Here is a 20,626-nt window from a genome sequence, read left to right on the forward strand (position 1 = left end):
TTCGTGCGGGCATTTCCACACGATTTGGATGGTGCAAGCGGGGTACGTGATTACGCTGGGGTGCGGAAGAGGTACACACAGGCCTTTCCACGTGGGTGCGGACAGGGTTCGCGAGTGCCTATCCATGTGATTTGGCTAGTGTGAGCAGGGTACATGATTACACTGGGGTGCAAACGGGGTATGTGCGGGCCTTTCCACGCGATTTGGCTGGTGAGAGCGAGGTACGCGATTGCACTGGGGTGCGGCCGCGGTACGCGCTGGCCTTTCCATGTGATTTGGCTGGTGCGAGTGGGGTACGTGATTAAGCTGGGGTGCGGATGGGTTACGCACAGGCCTTTCCACGTGATTTGGCTGGTGCCAGCAGGGTACGTGATTATGCTGGGGTCTGGACGAGGTTCGCGCAGGCCTCTCCATGTGATTTGGCTGGTGCGAGTGGGGTATGCGATTACGCTGGGGTGCGGCTGGGGTACGTGCTGGCCTTTCCATGCGATTTGGCTGGTGCGAGCAGGGTACAGGATTATGCTGGGGTGCGGACTGGGTTCGTGCAAACCTTTCCACGTGATTTGGCTGGTGCGAGCGGGGTACACGATTATGCTGGGGTGCGGACGGGATACGTGCAGGCCTTTCCACGTGATTTGGCTGGTGCAAGCGGGGTACGTGATTACGCTGGGATGCAGACGGGGTTCGTGCGGGCCTTTCCACGCGATTTGGCTGGTGCGAGCTGGGTACGTAATTACGCTGGGGTGTGGACGGGGTTCATGCGGGCCTTTCCACACGATTTGGATGGTGCGAGCGGGGTACGTGATTATGCTGGGGTGCGGACGGGGTTCATGCAGGCCTTTCCACGTGATTTGGCTGGTGCGAGTGGGGTACGTGATTACACTTAGGTGCGGCCGGAGTACGCACTGCCCTTTTGATGCAATTTCACTGGTCCAAGCAGGGTACGTGATTATGCTGGGGTGCAGACGGGGTTCGCGTGGGCCTTTCCATGTGATTTGGCTGGTGCGAGAGGGGTACACGATTACGCAGGGGTGCAGCCGGGGTACGCGCTGGCCTTTCCATGTGATTTGGCTGGTGCGAGCAGGGTACGTGATTATGCTGGGGTGTGGACGGGGTTTGCGTGGGCCTTTCCACATGATGTGGCTGGTGCGAGCGGGGTACGCAATTACGCTGGAGTGCGGCCGGGTTACGCGCTGGCCTTTCCATTTGATTTGGCTGGTGCAAGTGGGGTATGCGATTACGCTGAGGTGCGGATGGGGTACGCACGGGCCTTTACATGTGATTTGGCTGGTGCGACCAGGATACGCTCCGATCTTTGACGCGATTACAATGGGGGGGCTGTGTGCTGATGCGGATCCTTGCGCATATTGGCCATTTCACTGGCTTTTTCATGCGCACGGGGTGTGTTGGGAGCGTTACTGGCGCTACTTGGTGTTCATTGCAGCACAGCTACTGATGCCTTGGAAAATCCATGAATACACGTGGCACGCGATTGCTGGTTTGCGCCACAGCTGGCGCATACATGGCGCACGCTCCTTCTTGGCGCGCAGCGCTTACGCTACTTCTGCTCTGTATTCTATGAATTGGGCCCTTAGAGTTGTAACCCCATTTTTCAATACCCATGTATGAAAATTCTTCAAATATATCCTAATACTTAGTTGTTCCCTGTTTTAAAAAAATGAAAAATGATAGGTGTACACATTTTTGTTACAATAAAACAATTGAGTATCTACATATGCTTATTTTAAAATTTCGTCTTTTTTTTGTAAATGTATATACAGTTTACATTATAGTGAGCATGTTTTATATATGTTGCCCAAACAGAAACTATCTAAGCTGTGTACTATTTATGATTCACATATCTTTTACCAACATACTACAAAGGAAAGCTTTACAAGTAGTGATATGATGCATGTGTAGCTGTTTACTGTTTTAAAAAGTGTATTCATTGTTATGAACTATTTTAAAATGCTAATATCACATTTATAGAGACGTAAGGGTGGTCTTAATATGGGCAAATACATAGAGTGATCTTATGTCTGAATCAATTAAATAATCATTGATGTCATTTATGATGCTATTAGCAATGTCATCAGTCATGCCATCTGTGATGCCATTGGTGCTGTCATAGATGATTTCATTAGTGATGTCACCAGTGTTGGCATCTGTGATGTCATCATTGTGGTCATAGGCTGCATAACAAGGGGCATGAAGTTAAGATGGCTTTAGCTGATTTATAGGGGTTTTGTTGCATTAAGTTCTCACCTTAACTCCCTGCAATTAAAAAATGTTCCTTGAATGTCAAAGATTCTGTTACAATGTACAGTTCACCTTAACGTCCTCCAACTAAAGTTTTTGTTATTCCATAGATTTGTTCCCCATATGGACAGGGCTACAGCCTATGGCCATGCCCGCTGTATATTAGAACACTACCAGACCACTAGCCATGGCCTTCAGCCATGGCCAGTGGGCACGCCCTTAGGCTGTGCCCACTGTCCATTTTAAAACACTACCAGACCATGAACCATGGCCTTTGGACATGGCCAGTGGGTATGGCCTTTGGCTGTGCTCACTGTCCATTTTAAAACACTACCAGACCATGAGCCATGGCCTTTGGACATGGCCAGTGGGTATGGCCTTTGGCTGTGCTCACTGTCCATTTAGAACACTACTAGACCACTAGCCATGGCCTTTGGCCAGGGCCGTTGGGCATGTCCACTCTATATTTTAAAACACTTGCAAACCATCACTCAAAGACGTTCATCAATCCCACACTGATTTGGACCTGTTTTGACAGTGGTATTGTTATGTATAAAATATTGCAGGCTTTGAGAACTCACAATGTTATTAGGCAATGCACAGTGAGATTCAATTATTTGCTGAGGATTACACACTTTGGTTAAGCAGTGAGCAACAAACCCCTTGTTTTATTGCCTGGTCTCTTAGTGATTCATCACACAACCACAACCGCATTTAAGCAGCATGGAAAAGGGAAAAAAGTACATATGCACTGGTACTTTTGCCCCTAAAACAACAATCAGAAACTGGCAACCATAAATATATGCACAATAACTGAACATATATCTAAAATATACAAATGTGGTGTTATTGACCTTCCCCTTAGAAGAAAGAGCACAAGAAAAATAGCATTGGACTTTTAAAAATTAATGAATGCTAGAAAAATAACATGAGAGAGGAAATGTTCCAATAAATATGCTGGCAAAGTATAAAAGGTGCTCACCTTTTAAACCCAGCAATCTGTAGTAAAATATTCCCTGGAAAACATAATCCCAATACAAAACAAGTGATTGTGGTCTTGTGCGTAAGTGTCTGCACTGGGAACCTGACAACCTGAGTAAAATCCTACTAGCCAAATACTTGAATAAGCTTGCCAACCTCAAAAAACCCAAGGGGTTGCGTATACCCTCTGAAAAAAGTTACACTGTCCACCCACGGGTCCTTTACTTGTGCCCTGGAAAGCAGCCACAATGAGGGGAAACAAAACTGCACCAGTGTTCAGAATTGCAAACTCTCTTGTCACATCGTGGGCAAATAGTCATGACTTACTTGCCCTCTCATCATTTCCCCTTCGCACCCCCATGTCAGGCTTTCAACAATACTGTGCTTTATAAAGATAACTCAAAAAGTGCACAAACAATAGTGTCACTCAAATATATAAATCCTTATAGAACTATGTTAGGCACAAAGTGTACAATTGTGGCATTACCCCCCCCACCCCAATCTTGACTAGGAGACTAAAAATACTAGAATGCAATTCAGCAAAAGGTACAAAAATTGTCTCAGAGTGTAACATTTTCAAGGACTGACAGAAGAAGGGTTTAAAAATGAATGCTGATGCCTTGTGCTATGAGATATTTAAAACTAGGAACACACATGGCAGTCAGGACTGTGGACTGTCTCCCTGCCTAGCTTCAAAGTGCGGAAGGATCCAGCCCCCTTAGGCCATGTTGCTCTAAGTGGTCTTGTAAGGTGTGCTCATTTATCAGGCACCGTAGCCTGAGGAGGCTGGTCCTTTCCTCACTTTGAAGTTAAGCAGGGTTGGTCCTGGTTACTGCATGGATGGGAAACCCACTGTAGCTGTAAAACTATCTATTTTATTTAAATTATGTATATATGATTGCAGGTTTTGAGAACTCACAATGTGTTTAGTCAATGTGCAGTGAGATTACATTATTTGCAGAGGATCACACACTTTGGTTAAGCACTGTGCTACAAACCCGTTGTTTCATGGCTGGTCTCTTGGTGGCTGTTGTGATACATCACACTACCCCAACTAAATGCATTGAAGCAGCACGGAAAAGGAAAAAAATAACCAGCTGCATGAATAAAATATGCCCAGGTACTTTTGCTCCTATAGCAAAAATCAAAAGCTGGCACCCATGACTATTTGCACAGTAAGTGAACATATATTATAAAGTGAAATATACACATGTAGTTCAATTGACCTTCTCACTAGAAGAAAGTGTGCAAGAAAAAATAGCAATAGACTTAAAAAAGTAATGAACACCAGAAAAATATCCTGAGAGAGGAAATCTTCCAATAAATATGCTTGCAAAGGTAATGAATACGCACCTTTTAAACCCAGCAATCTGTCATGAAATATTCCAAACTTTCAAGGACTGACAGAAGCATGGTTTGAAACAAAATAATGCAGGTGCCGTGTGTTATGAGATATTTAAAACTAAGGAAAAAATCAGGCAGCATTTGGGACTGTGGACTGTCTCCCATCCATGCAGTACCTGGGAAAGATCTGTCTTAGTTTCAAAGCAAGGAAGAATCTGGCCCCCTTAGGGCTTTCGGGTGCTTGCCTCTTCCTCGCTTTGGAGCTAAGCAGAGTTGGTCTTAGTTACTGCATTGATGGGAAACCCACTGCAGCTGTAAAACTATCTTTTTTTTTATTATTGACTGAGAGACAACAAATAAGATGCAGTTCAGCAAAAGGCAAAGGTCTCTGGCTGCAAAACTTTCAAGGATTGACAGTAGCAGGGTTTAAAAAAAATAATTTGGATATCCATTTGGTCACCCATCCCTGCAGTAACCGGGACTGGCCCTGCTTAGTTGCAAAGCAAGAACAGGGCAGGCCCGTTTCTCTATGTGTTCTTGGAAGTTTGGTTCACTTGTCATCAACATGGCCTGAGGGGCTTGGCCTCTTCCTTGCTGAGAGGAACTCTAAGTGAACTGGAACTTTTCAAGGGGGCAAGCAGCCTCTTTTCTTTTGAGCAAGAGACATTATGGTGGGTTCAGAAACTAGAGTTGGGTTATTTTCTTTGTATCAAGTGGTAGGGACAGAGTCAGACTAGAATCGGTTTCTGGGTAGCAGACTTGAGTTATTGTGTCTGAAACGTGACCAACACACATTTTAGACTTATTTTCTTTAGATTAGGGCCAGGAGATTTAGGGACAGCTTAGGTTTTGAGAGGATCAATCTGTATATGTGAAACAGTGATGCTGGGGTCAATATTTCTCAGGTGGTTACACGCTGCGGATATGGAATTGTCCTCTAATTACCAGGATGTAGAGCCTCTGGCTGATGTGTTGTTGTTTTACTAGTTTTAACACTGGTTATAAACCCTACTATACTGCATTAAGGGTTTGCATCTCAGTGCTGGTGGCTCCCATAGTCCCCCAGTGTCTCCCCATAAGTGACTCTGGCGTCAGTGTTTCTCGGAGGAGTTGCTCCCTGCTGATATTTATTTGGCTTCTGTTTACAAGGATGTGGACCCTCTCGCTGATGTGGTGTTGGTTTAGTCGTTTGGACACTGGTTACAAACCATCCCATAATGCATCAAGGGTTTGCATCACAGAGCTCGCGACTCCCAGAGTCCCCAATACTTAAATGTCTGCATCGTCACATAGAACAGGTTGTTTGCCATTATTCATACACGGTCGAGATGCTCTTGCAGCTTTAAAGAATATTGGAATGCTTGGGCCATAACGCTTAACCTAAGTTAGTACCGGTAATCGAGACATCGACCCATTGCTCCTGGCACCAATAAGCAGGTCAGTCAGCATGATCTTGAGCTTCGGTCAGAAGGGTCAAGTTTGCATTTGAACCCCTCGCTTTTCTTACTTGCCATAAATGAAGTATATTATCAATACTTGTATTGTGATGCAGACTATTCCACAAGTGGGGGCCATGTGTTAAGAAGATTGTGAATCGATATTTGGAATGAGGACTTTCAAAGTGGAGGCAGACAAAGAGTGTAAGGGTCCGTTCGGAATACATTGAGTTAGCCGTGTAGACAGGAAAGACGTCATGGTTGGAATTCAAGGCCAAATGCGTGAGAATTTAAGAGATGATCCAGGTCACTGACAGTCAAAGCAATTGATGGAGACAGGAGTGGTCTATTGCATCTCTTATTTTTAGATGCAGTCTTGGAACAGCACTATGAATATACTGCTTTGCAATTGAGGCACCCGGGAATCTGAAATATGCTGCATTTTAGCAATTGAAGCGAGCCAAAATATTCATGTCTGCTGTGGTTATTTGGTTAGGGAATGAAACGTTATGTATTATTCATTTCAGCTGCTGGGGATAGAAACAGCAGCTGCTTGAAACTAAGTGTATTTGTGACTCCATAGTTGTTTCGGCATTAGTTTGCTGCCTGGACATTTCACTAATGGCATTGGGTTTGGGTAAACTCGCAGCTGCCCAGGCCATCAAGCTTCTCTCCAATGGGAAGGATGAAAGTCCAGTACTAATATCTTAGTTTTTCTAGCGATAAGGTTTCATTTTTTCCCCACTCTGTCATTGCTGAGGATTTTTGCCTGTGCATAAATACACCCAGATCGCCATCGAAGCATATGGATATGAGGAGATGTTTTTTGCATGTGCATATGTCAAATGTGAAATAAAAGTACTCAATCAATTAGCAAGAGGATACCCATATATTTTGTAAAAGAATTAGATCTTTGACAGTCACTCGGTAGTCCACAGGAAAGTTGGATAATGTTGGTACAATCATCACTGTTTATTTATATTTACTTTAAAAAGACTCAATCCAATCTCTCATACAACCCTTTTTCTCAAGCCGTAACAAAACACTGGCCGCCAGAGGTGTCCAGCAGCTCAGAGGTCTGATAACAACAGCACCTGAACGCCTTTGTTATGCTTCCCCAACCTGAAATCATCAATGACTGAGACAGTAACTATATAAGCTGCCATGCCAGCTCTGAAGACTATGCAACAGACCGTTGGCTTCTAGAAATTGCTGGTTTTGGGTTTTACTGCTTTTTCTAGGAGATTAGCTACAAAAGGTACCTAGAACACTAGTCCATAAATGAATGGTATCTAAGTGGTCAATTTCCTAATAATTGGAACCAACACTACTTCTTGGAACATTTTAAGATATTAGCCTTAGGTAAGTTAAAAGTTCATTAAAACCCTTAGATCCTCTAGTAAGTGCTAGAACAGGGATTTGGTCAGATTGGGAGGAAATAGATGAGGGGGGATTTATTTATTTATTGGTGTTTTGTATTGTACCCATCATGGTAACTCCTTCTTGAGGCCATAGTTTCTGTGGTGTTGGTGGGGGTGTAGGGATGGCAGAGTGAGGAAAGGGAAAGGGTTTAATGGCTAGGTCAGCAACCCAATGTTGGGAATGGAGAGAAAGGGTATGGGGCGTGGGTCATCCAACCATTCACATATATGACAGTCCAACAAGGCTGTCTGGTTATAGTCATATTGCAATGTTTTCATACTATACAGTCACTAAAGTGCATTACATTATTATGGCAGTATCAGTGGAGACATAAGAGCCAGGAAGTGACAATACCCCACGTCCCCTCCACCTCTACATCCCCCATCATTCCTCAAATAACTCCTCACTACTAAAATCCTGCATCCTTACACGTCCCACACTTGTTCAGAGGACTGATGACTGACCAGGCCAGACAACACCCTATCCATCTTCTTCCAACAACCATTCTGTCCATTTCTGCACAACTCAGGGGCTGCCCATATGGCTAACCTGCCCAGTCCATATCAACCAAACAAAAAATAGAGTTTTTCATATTGACATATTGGCACACAGGTAACGGGTACTTCCAACCTACATCCATTCACACCATAGCTTTCCGCATCTGCCTTCCCGCTATCCGATTAACACACCCTGCCCCACAAAAAGACAAATCAGTTGGAGCAGAGCATATAGGCAGAAAGAAAGGTGTTCCAGAGTTTGAGTGTGAGGAGTGCAAATGCCAAAAACCAAGATTGGGCACAGGGAGCATGGGGGACACTCAAAAGAAATGAAGAGGAAGAGTGAAGAGTGTAATTAGGAATATAGTGTGACATCACAGAAGAAATGTAGGAAGGCACTAGACCCTGGACACATTTGCAAATGTAATTCAACTGAAGATAGGACAACAAAGAGAACCAGCAGAGAGCAGGGGCAGAGGGGGCATATGGGAATCCTGGAAGGTGACAAATAAGACACATAGCAGAATTAAAGATACACTGAACTGAGATATGGGCATAGGCAGGGAAGCCTACAAGAAGTGAGGAACAGTAATGAAGTTGTTAGGATAACACAGTGAGAATGATTAGTAGCTGAAAAGATGAGAAATTGATGGATTATATGAATATCATAGAGATGGAAATGACAGGAGCAAGAGATAGAATGTGATTAGAGAAAGAGCGAGGAATCAAAAAACAAAAAATTATGAGCAGATAATGAAAGAGAGAATCATTTTTAGTAGAATTAAAATGAAGCAAGCAAGTAAGAATCCTAGATTTAGCTGCTGTGAGACAGTATGAGAGAGAAGAGTGAAGTTGATCAAACATATAGAACAAGAAAAAAATTCTGAGAATAATTGGTGTAAAAGTGACAATGAAAACCAAGCGAGAGAAAAATAGCAGAGAGGGGTAGTACAAAGAGAAAGTAAACGCCCAATCGCCGAGCCCTGTCGAATCCCAAGTAAGCATGAGTAGGGAGTAAGAAGCCTCGCCATCGCTAAGCAGACCAGTTTTGGTAGAGGGAGCTGGACAAACACCTGATTGAGAAGACGGTAGAGGGAATTAGATCCCAGAGAAAGGGATAGCCGCGAGTAGGCACTGTGTTTCAGAAGCTTAGGAAGAAATCAAGAAGAAAGAATAGTTGATCATTAGCAGGAAGGGAGGAGTCTAGGAAGAGTATTGTTTTAAGAATGGAGAGGTTAGTAGCATGCTTAAAAGAAGCCAGAAAAATGCCAGGGAAAGAGAGTAATTTAAATGAGTGGTCAGTTATGAAAGAATGTGAATAATGACTGGGGAAGGGATGGTATCAGGTGGACCAGCAGTTGGATCGGAACATTGAATCAAAAGAAGGACTGTGGCTTCAGAAAGAGGAGTGGGATAGAAAGCGAGGACCTATTAGAGGCAGTAGGGGGCAGTACCTCAATGGGATGGTGGGGAGAATGCATAGGGTCAACCTTAGAAGCAGTGTAGTCAACAAAATATGAAGCAGAAAGAGACGAATTTGAAGTAGGATCAGGGGGCTGGAAGCAGGAGATAATTAAGACGGGAAAAGAAGTGATGAAGATAAGGTAATAGATTGGTGATTAGAGTTTGAAAGCATGAAGTGATGAAAGTGCAGTAGGGTCGGTGAAGGAATTTGATATTTTCCTGCATTGTTTCAATTTACTTAGTATTCAAATAGTAAATTGCATAGAATGCATGAGCCATGGCTAAGGTGGTTTGCTAGACTAAACAGAAGAAGATAGAGGGTAGAGAGAATACAGCGTAGATGTCATGGAAGAAGACAGAAGAGAGAAGGAGGGGGCCAAGGTCTAGATCACATACAATATTTTTGGTGGTTTTATTTGTTTTGGTTGGTGGTAAATTAGGGCAAGTGCACATTGTATACCATATCGGATTACATGTATATTTCACTGCTCTTATGTTGCCCAAACTTATTTTTGCAGATGGTAATTCATATAAAGAGGTACGCAAAAGCATCAAATCACCTAACCACTGAGTCACAGGTGACACTGGAGTGTGGCAGAGGAGTGCCCTCTGCCCATAGTCTGCAGCAGCCTTTCCCTTCCTGTCTAGTTTTTGCTTCCCCTTTGCTCAGTCTCAAACGAAGGAGAAAGAAAAAATACAAAAAGTAGAGCAGAGAAGAGAAGAAAAGAATAATGGCATGTAAATGAAAGACGATGGAACTATGGCAGATAAAAATAAAGGGAGAAAAAACGAGGTTCCATAGGAAGGCCGAGGGATGAAGATTAAAAGAAGAGAAAAGGGAAATCCTGGCTCGAGCCATGGATGAAGTCTGTGGTGCAGGTCATGTATACATGTTAAATATACTAACACTGTATCTACAATAAGAACATGTGAGTCAAACACTGGACTCGCCCCCTCGCTCCGACATTTCAGGAAGGAGCCCAAAGCTCTCCTCCTCAACACCTACGTCTACAAACCCTCCACTCCCCACCTAACCTAAGACTGCGTGATCTGCTCCCCCCTGTTTATCCCCTTGGTTGATTGTATAACATTTGCTGCCAAATTGCCTGCTTCCCCTTCCCCCACTGTTAGCTCCTCCACCATTGTATATCTGCTTCCTTCACCCTGTCTTTCCCCCTATGACTTTTAAAGTGCTCTGTTGCTTCCTGATGCTAGGTCAGCATTCAATAAATACCCTAACAATATTAATAATAATACCACAACACTTGTTTAAAGCGTGAGCAAAATAAGAGGACTATTAGAGCAAAATTATCAATGCTTATAATTCTGTATAGGTAGTATCCCTGTGCTCTGGAATGACATTAACCTGTGGAAATAGTAGGTGCTAAATACCACTGTGGCTTGTGCCGTTTATCTGAAGCACCCCCAGGTGGAGAGGAGTGACATCTTCAAGAGAAGGATGGGGTACATCCACATTGTTAGAAACTGAAGATGCTTCAAAGAGACAAAGGTCACGGGATACAAAAGAAATAGAGGAGCCAGAGATGGGGAGAAGAAAAAAGATTATTGGAACAAGACAGAAAAATATATTCAGCAAAAAGGAAAGGAAAAGTAGAGATGGTGAAATCAGAAGGTTAAGTAGTGAACATTAGATCAGTGGAAGAGCCAGAGACATAAGAATGAGGAGTAAGTAGCTGAAACAGATGAAAATCTTCAATAATGAGCAGAAAAGTGCAGGAAGAAACAGTCTATTAAAAGTGAGGATTAAATTCCCCAAGAGGAAGAAAGGAGAGTCTGAGGAAAAATGAAGAGGCAGTAAAGAATCAGCATCACAAAAGGATGATAAAGGGGCACTTAGACAATCAACAATTAAAGAAGATGATAGAGACCTGGGAAAGAAACATAGGGATATTCCAAATAAGAAAGAGTTAGGCCGAGAAATAGAGACATTGAGAGGGATCAAGGAGGAGTGAGACAGAATGGTAGTTCCGCCGTTGATGCCTGATAAGCCACAAGAATGAGAGAAACAGGTTAAAAATGTACTAAGAGCAGCAGGTGTTGAAGTGTTAATGGGAGGAATCCAGGTTTCAGTAAGTCAATGAAATTGCAAATTGAGCCGAAGAAACATTTTGAGAGTGGAGGAGGTTTTATTACACAGAGAGCGCACATTCCAACGAGCAATTGCAATCGAAGGAGGGTGAGGTATTAATAGATGTATAAATTAGTTTATCAGGGTTCCAAAGATGAAAAGAAGAAGGACGAGGGGGAAAGGAAGAGAATGAATTGGAATAGAGCAGGTCACGATATAGAGAAAGAAAGAGAGAAACGAGAGCAACATGAGATGCAAAAATGAAGAGCTGCAAAGTGAAAGAACCAAGCTGGGAACAAACAGTCAAACAACAGGCACAACCAGCAGATGACAAATACATGTAAAATCTTCACAAAGAAACAGGGACCAAAACAAGGCTGAGTAGGTGACAAAACCAGGACCTGGGAGCCAGAAGCACTGTAAAAGGGAACAGGTGAACAAGCAATATAAAAGGCAGCGGATGTCAAAGACAGGCTGGATCAGGAGACCAAATTCAAAGACAGTAAACATGCCAGATGAACACAGTTGAATGATAACTCAAAACTGGAGCCTCGGATGTGTCTGGGTCACGGGACTAAACAGCAAGTTTCTGGTTAAACCACTAAACGTCCAGTTTCAGAGACAACTTTCTCCTAGTGTCCGTCTTCCCACTAACCAGATATAATTTATCTGCCAAATAACTCTGGCTGAGCCAGGACAAGTCCTATCCTGAAATATTTTGTGTGAAGAGTGACTAATAATATTCTTTCTGTAATTCCCATTTATGATATGATATGTTATTTATAATGCACTTAATACCCATAGGTTTCTAAGCGCTACACAGGGATAGAACCTGTAGTGCTCCATGTCATCTTGTTTCCAAGGCGAGCACGTTGCCCCTGAGCTATCCTCCAGGGTACTAGGAGTATGATATGATAGGTTATCATTTATAAAGAAAGGATAGTCATTTTACCAAGCCAAATCTTTTGAAGATATGTGCAGTAAGGGGGGACACAGTTGGAGATAGCTTCTCTCTTTTTGTTTCTCTTTCGCATTTGGTAGTGCTATTTGCACTTGGTGGCACCCAAGTAGATATACTGCAGTTTAGCACAGTTTACGCACTCCTCCATATGCCACAAATCACCTCACATTCCCACCCATGCAGCAAAGAAAGAATTATCGCCTTATCTTGAGGCATGGGATGCAGTGAGGACATCAAAACTAATTTCACTAGAGGGCAGAGCAAAGCAAGCGGGCTGGCCATTAAGTTGGGAGCGAGAGGGTCGAGCATAATTCACAGACTTGGCGTGACTGACCAGCAGTTGTTTTTGTGTGGATGAGTGAGGGAAGACTACAATTAAGTTGTTTCAGCAATATTGTTTAGTGTAAAAGAATTAGCTATACCTTAGATACCCCTTGGTGTCTTCATGCCTTTATTAGAGAATCAATGTGCTTGCAGTGGTTCCCCTCCGTTGTCTCATGTATCGAGTCTGGCTCCTTAGATTTCACCTTTCTGGTTCTTTCTTTCACAGTTAACCAACATATCTGGGAGGCTTCAAATCCTCGAGGAGGAAAGAGCTGGCGGCTATCCGAAGGAACTATTGATCTACACAGCTCTCCTAACAGCGTGTCTCATCAACACACTGCTCTGGATGAGAAAATAACAGACCTCTGCCTGTGCCAATGGCCAAATGCATAGGGGATTGTCCTGGTCTGTGTGCCTCGCAGAGTCTGAGAGTCTCCACCAAGAGGAGCCGTCTCATAAGATCAATTTCTCACCCATGCTGCAGGGATTCCTGGGAGATTTCCACTGGTGTCCCACACGTCCAATTAAAAAGGATGATCTCACTACTGGATGTGCATTTAATGTGGATCAGTCCAAGTTCCTGGCTCATAATGGCATGTTTCATCACTTTGCATTTTGTTGTGCAATGGAATGATATCTCTCTCTCTCTCTCTCTCTCTCTCTCTCTCTCTCTCTCTCTCTCACACACACACACACACACACACACACACACACACACACACACACACACACACACACTCTCTCTCTCTCTCTCTCTCTCTCTCTCTCTCTCTCTCTCTCTCTCAACTTTCTTGGCTGCCTTTTAAATATATCCTGCTCACCCAAACACCTCCTCAACACTCCAAAAAGGCATGATGGTGGTGTTATATATGACCTTGAGCCACCTGATTGTCTTGCTTTCCATTTCAAGTTCCCCTGCTCTTAAGTTTCACACTGTTTGTGTTATGTGTCCTAATTAGCTAAATGCTCTGCTTCTCCTCTTGAGTGCCCTGCAGCTCTTGTTAAATGCCATGCTCCTCTTGGCAGCTGTAATACAACGTTCCCCACTGTTGGGTTTTAACCCAGGTTCATATGCACCTGCACTCAATAACTACTCATCCACGTGGCTGTAGAGATTAGCGTTGTCTGCCGTAATCCCACGCCTAGCGTGGTTACATGAACTCGGGTCACATGACCAATCTCGTTCTCTGTGCCGGTGTCACATGACACAAGGCACCATGCTCCTCTTGGCAACTGTCGTACAACGTTCCCCGCGTCCCTTTATTCTTCGCCAGTGTCTTGTTCATCTCTTCAAATAAATGCAGCAACTTAACTTTTTAAATGCTTGCTTTGCACTCTGTGGTCACCAAGGTTGTTACTGCTCTCTTATTCTAATCTTGTGTTATGTTACTGGATTTCAACAGTGAATCGCTGCCAGTTGCCTGATCTCCAGGTCCTCACTAGATTTTAAATCGAGTTCCTTGGGTGAGGTTAATGGGGTGAGAGAGATAAATGCAAGATCGATTTGGCCACCCTAGTCTTATCAATTGCTATGCCGTTGGTTTCTTGCTCTGCTTTTCTTAGTAAGCATCTTGTTTTTATGCATCCACATATATTTTAAATAATGCCCCTTTTCCTAAATGCCCTTCTTCACCCACAAGTGCCCCACACCACACACTATGTTTAACAGCTTCCTTCAATTACATGTATGCTTCCATTCCTTAATAACTTCACTCCATTCAGCCAAGTGTCATTTCTCATCTGAATTGACTCCGCTCGTTATTTCTTCAGTCCCCCACGAGCTCATCTTGTTGAGTGTTTCCTTCCACCGCTGAAGTTCTTCTTTCCCCTAATCATGTCCATCTCTTTTCATTATATCAGCTTAAATGCCCTTCGCCACCCTTTAACTACACTGCTACCTTCCTTAATTGGTCTGTTCATTCCCTTACTTGCAATGCGTGTCTTTATCATTGTAATGGTTCTCTGCCTAATGGCACATCTTCTAGACTCAATTTCCCCATGATGCATTGCCAGAATAGAACTAAGGCCTAGACAATCAAGGAAATATATGGGACCGTTATGGGGGCAGTGTACTTAATTTGCACAAAGTTAAGGGGAAGAGCAATGACATTCAGAGGAGGAGATGACAAATACAGAGCAATTAACTCAGGAATGGTGCTAAATACCTTCAGTGCGGCAGTTGACTAGATCACCAGAGTTTTAGCAGAAAGATCAGGAATATCAGAAATGACAAATGATAGACGTAGCAGAGGAAAAGATGATGGTATTCATTAAAGAGACAGAAGCACAGGAGAAGCCGAGAAGAGCAATTAGCAATGGGAGCAGGGTATGCTGTGGAGCTACAAAGAAAGAGACTTAGCCGAATTAGAGAAGATATGACAGCCCCAGAATGCACTGAAGCAATGCTTCTATTGAAAGTGGGCAATTCTCGAGTTTGTGCAACCCCATTTAAGCAGTATGTTCTTTAAAATGTGGAGTCTGGCAAAAAAGTTGCGGTGTGGCCCACAGCATCATGAACTGGGGTCTCAATACCATATGCAAAAAACTTGAGTTCCTAACTTACTTACGACAACCACATGCACTAATGTGTATATTTTGTCAAACATCAGTAAGCAATTTATTCAAAATAAATACATTTCGTTTTTACTTTAAATGGAAGAGATGCCAAATGGATAAACAAACCAATAAATGAAAGGGAGAACAACTTCAGTCATCAAAGAGCAAATCACAAACATCCAAATCATTCATACAAACAAGAAACGACAATTCAACATCACAGATGTCTATTTAATTAGCCTTTACAATGCATTAAATGATATGTTTGGTGGATACCAAACGTTTCCACAACTAACAATACATTAAACTAGTTAAACAACCACGACCAACATGTATCAACGCTGTGTGACTGAACAATTTGATGGCACTGTTTTCCTCAGGGTGTAACAAATTCAGATCTTGCTTAATGGCATATCTCATACTCCTATTATATAACCACAAAGGCCATCATGTCATTTCTTTTTGTGGCAGCCATTTCGTGATTTTTAACAGAAGCAGAGGGAACCCCAGATCTTCATCTGTATACTGAATTACTAATCTTGTTTAGTTAATGGAAACAGTGAGAAACTAATGTCTTCATCTGTATATTGTATGTGGGGAACAGAACATTTTTTAAACAGTTTTTGTGTTTATGGATGCTTTCTATATCCAGATTTTAAGGACATTTAAGAGCACTTTTAATGTTATCATAGTGAGGGGACAAAGTACCTGTTCACAAAATAACTAGGACATCCACCAGACCGAATGATGCATCCATCTAAGACTGAAATGCAAACATAGAGAAGTGTTCTTCTGTTTATCCCTAGTGCTTAAAGAAAGGGAGATTTTATTAAAAAAAATAAGTTATTCAAAAAGAAGAAAGGGATTTCTCTTGCTACCACTCCGTATAGACACACCTTTTTTCAAGTTTAATATCAATGACTTCAGGTAGTTGCGCAGGTAGTGCATATATTCCCAGTTAATGTTTATATTCCTAAAAGAAGGTTAATTGTTTTTTATCTTATCTGTGGAAAAAACTCTTCAACTTTTATCAAGAGTTCAAAGGACAGCCTCATGGGTGTTCTCCAGCAGGTGAAAGGACTTATCAATTTTATGAATAAACACGGTTTCTCCCAGGCATTTGATTTCACCGACCCGGGCATCTTAGCGTTCTCTAGCGAGGGCAGCATTTACCGGGCTTTCCTGGTCAAATACAACTTAACAATGAAGGACTAGACATGCCCTAATAATGTTACTCAGTTCAACCTTCTCTGATTGGTGTTATAAATGGCTGCTCCACATATTCTGATAAAACACTCACACGGGTCACAATATAAGTACTTCAATGTGGCCAACATATAAGGGATGTATTTATTATTCCACTAAGCATAGCTCAAGAGATATAATCATTTAGCATATCCTTGCCTCGCGGTCACACCCAGGACCCATCCCATACGTATGATGAATAATTCTAACGGGGTGGATATGTTAGAATGGGGCAGATTAGAACACATGCCTATTTCTAGGGCCTAAACATCTTTTCAGGTCTTAAGCATTATTCCTCACGTGTGATGTCTCTTTCAGTAAAATCAATTGTCTAGTGTTGATGCTGCAATTTGAGTCAATTCATCAATATACTGCCATGGGGGCGAATGTAAAGCAAACACGTCATAAGTGTGATAGGCCCATTTTGGCTAGGATGGTTTGAGGATATTTTGTATATTAATGCATGTGAGAATCCTACCAACTATTCTAAACCCTGTGGCATTTTTTATGTAATTCAACCACAAAAACATGTTGTGATTTCTTCAAAGCTGTCCTTACATACATTTCACAGCATTTCTTACTTGGACCAATTGTTTACAAATTGCATTTCAACTGCATCCAATGATGTATTTGGCTTCATATTTTACTAAAACCAAAATTCAGTTTCCACCTTGTGTTTTCTACAATCTATTTAATGAAAAATGTAGTTGAATCGCTATGCAAATTGCACTGTAAACATGATTTGATTAAAAAGGGGGCGCTGCTAGGAACAAAGGAAAGTAGCACTGTGATTGGACTAAACGTAGTTCTTATGGAGATAATTATTTTTTAACAATATTTTGATTTTGTTAGATGTTTCACTATTTCTAGACCTGTCCACGTATCCATGTAAGACTTGTCCATATTTTCAAACTTCTGAAAGCATCTCAATTTGAGTAGGCCGCTCCACAAGATGTCATTTTAACAAGGGTTTCAATGTTTGTAGGCCTGTCTATACAAGTAGCACGTGCAGTGTCTCCAAATATTGAAATGTGAGTGTGCAAATTACAGCTCCTGCTGCAACTCGTGTAATCGTTAGCCAAATGAACTCTCCTTCATCTTAGGCTTTAAAGGCACATTATAATGTCAGCCTTTCATAACACAATGAACTGCATTTTTTCTGTAAAACTTAAATTGTGCATTTTGTTTTAGCTCCAGCCAACACGATCAGGGAACCCAATTGTGCCCCCAGTCTCTTTGAACCGTAACTGATTTCCAAATATCCTGTACCCCTGATCACTGCACACAGGGAAACCACAATACAATGATTTCCAACTATCCTGTACCCGTGATCACTGCACACAGGGAAACCACAATGCAATGATTTCCAACTATCCTGTACCCGTGTTCACTGCACACAGGGAAACCACAATGCAATTATCCGCTAAGGGTGCTTTTAACAATATACTTCCTTTGCGTGAGGACCTTTTTACAAACAGAACTAATGCATTAGAGTAGAGATAGGGAGAAATGGCATATGAGGAGTGACACACAGCGTGTATGTGCTGTTTTGTTATTTGCCCACCCATTGACGGCTCATGGCTATGGTAATGCATATGACCATTCCCAGCAGGTTCCTGCACCTCACCACTGAAAACACCTCCTCATATGAACCCTACCAGTGCTATTTCAAAGCAGTCTTCTGAGAGTTAATGACTTAGTTGGAGCTGTAAACCAGTAACTGGTATAATAAAAATGTTTTAATGAGGTCTGCCTTCAGCCACTCGATTTATAAGCACTATGAGTGTCCTTCACTGAAGTCCTGTGAAAACGAGCATTGGCAAAGCCAACAGTTTTGTCTTGTATATAAGTATTAGGCATTTGCCAGGAACTGCTATTAGATGCCCTGCTACTCACACCATTTTGCATCTGCTATCATCATCCGGAAGTTAATACCTCTATGGCACTGACTGGCAGGTGCCTTTCCCATGCCTACACAACCTTTGGCATTGCCAATGCTTGTTTTTTGCTGCAGCATCCTTTAACACACCAGAGAGAAAGCTAAAACATGGGAATATGCTTTCACTTTATTATAGCTAAACTGTTTACTTTTACATGATGTCTAATCCATTCTCATGTTAAACCCATTCTAGTTTAATTAGGTTTGTAGTTAAAATAGCTAACTTATGTAGACAACCTGGTTATTTAAACTCTACAAAATAAACCCACATTTAATTTATGTGTTTTTCTTTTTGCTTTACTCACTAATCCATCTCTTGGTCTATAAGGCTGTAGTATAACACATCTCAGCTACACCTGTGATGAAGCTGATGATGTCATCACTCTTTTCCCGGGGGTTGCTTCAACCCATGTGGCCAGGGGACAGCACCTGATCTAGACCCTGGGGGTGGCTATATGAGGGAGGACCACATGAGGGGAGGCAACCCTCAAGGGGATGATATAACATCATTAGAGGAGGTCACATATCCCCCATTCCATTTTAGGGATGCTCCCTCGAGTCAACATACCCTGATGGCATATTGTAACACTCTCCCTCAAGTGCACTTCAAGTATTCCCCAATGACACACAGGGAACAGTATGTTAATAACTGAGATGAAGGAGAGGCAGAGAGCAGTGGTGATTACTCTGAATAGGGTCCAACAACAGCTTCCTCAATATCATACAAGAAACAACGGGACAACTACTGAGACGAGAAAGAGTGACAGGGCAATGAAGATGACTAAGACCGGTAAACCAACACAGCGGTCTAGTGTTTGGAACTAAGTCAATCATGCTGGTTTCAATCTGCAACTGCTGACACCAAGGAGAGAGAGCTGCAGAGGCTGCATTGTACCGTGGCCTGGGCTGACACTGGTCATGACGCTGAAAAGCGTTGTCAAGGTGAATGCAGAAGGCATGAAGGCAAATGCAGATGGCGCAAAGAGGAACCAGAGAGCAGGGCACCTGCCACCTGAGAGTACGAGGCAGAAGAAACCGTGCACAGTAAAGGGAAGCTTACACCTGAGAGTACAAGGCCGAGGGAACCGTCCGCAGCAAAGAAGAACATGACGAAGACACAGCAGATAACAGCACGCACGTCAAGCCAGCAGATTGCAGGCTACCGGGCTGCCTGAAAGTGCGTGCCATTTCATGAAAGGACTGCGAGAGAGAAAAAAGGAAGCCCAGGAAGAGATTAACACATTTGTGAATCATGCCACAAATGGACCGCTGAGTTCATTATTCCAAAGCAAATTACAGAGTAAATCTGAACGGTCTTGAGGAAGGGGCAGAGAGCCAGTGTATGAAAGAAGGTACACATATTAAAACAGACTTTGTTAAACAAGGGTCAATAATCCAACATTGGGCAAATATCATTTTGTGGATAAAAGAGAAAGTAACTGGTTGCAGGTGCTGCCAGGGGAGTACACCAGGCAAAGCCAAGTAGTTGCGAAGAAATTGCAAGACAAGTGTTTGAAAAACTGCATAGAAGACCTAGCAGGAGAGTATACCAGTCAAGTGTGGTAATAATAAACAGTAAGGGAAGAATCTCAAGGAAGATCCATGCCTTTGAGATTGTCAATGGTTGCAAAGGTGGAAAAGAGCCTGGCTGGAGAGCATACCGAGTGATCTGGGAGACTGGGACCCGCACCCAAATTGTAACCCAGTGAAAAGAGAATCCCAAGGAAGACACATTACATACCCATAGGATTTTGAACAGTTGTGAATACAAAGAGACACCTGGAGAAGGGAGCCATCTCCCTGAGAAGTGTGAACCCACCAAGAGGACATAGTTAACCTCTTGTGGTTACAAGTAACTTGGATTATTCTTTGTTCTGAACTTTTAGTTTATGTTAAAAGTGAAACTGGGGATTGGGAGCCATTACCGGGAACTGTGAACATTTTCCAAATGGAACCATTTCATTGGATTTACCCTTTTGTGTTGTATCTGAACATGTGTGACAACATCCTTCACAACTTATAGTTAGTTTTAGAGTGTGAGGGCCAGAATAGGATTTCAGATACAGGACATATGTTTTGCTTTGGGCAGCTTAACAAAGGACAGACCCA

At 42.7% G+C, this 20,626-nt stretch overlaps 1 protein-coding gene across 4 annotated transcripts in view; it reads left to right on the plus strand.

The window, feature by feature from the left end:
* LOC138481133 (mitochondrial fission factor-like) overlaps window positions 1-17,245 on the plus strand; it is a 417,374-nt gene extending 400,129 nt beyond the window's left edge. For all 4 annotated transcript variants that reach the window (XM_069613052.1, XM_069613055.1, XM_069613056.1 and 1 more), the window contains one exon: window positions 13,004-17,245. In XM_069613052.1, coding sequence (XP_069469153.1) covers window positions 13,004-13,135 — 132 coding nt within the window. In that variant the 3' untranslated portion in view covers window positions 13,136-17,245. The remainder of the gene's footprint in view (window positions 1-13,003) is intronic.
* Window positions 17,246-20,626: the final 3,381 nt, after the last annotated feature.

This window comes from Ambystoma mexicanum, chromosome 5p, assembly GCF_040938575.1.
Source record: "Ambystoma mexicanum isolate Mex_15411 chromosome 5p, UKY_AmexF1_1, whole genome shotgun sequence".
Classification (NCBI taxonomy): domain Eukaryota; kingdom Metazoa; phylum Chordata; class Amphibia; order Caudata; family Ambystomatidae; genus Ambystoma; species Ambystoma mexicanum.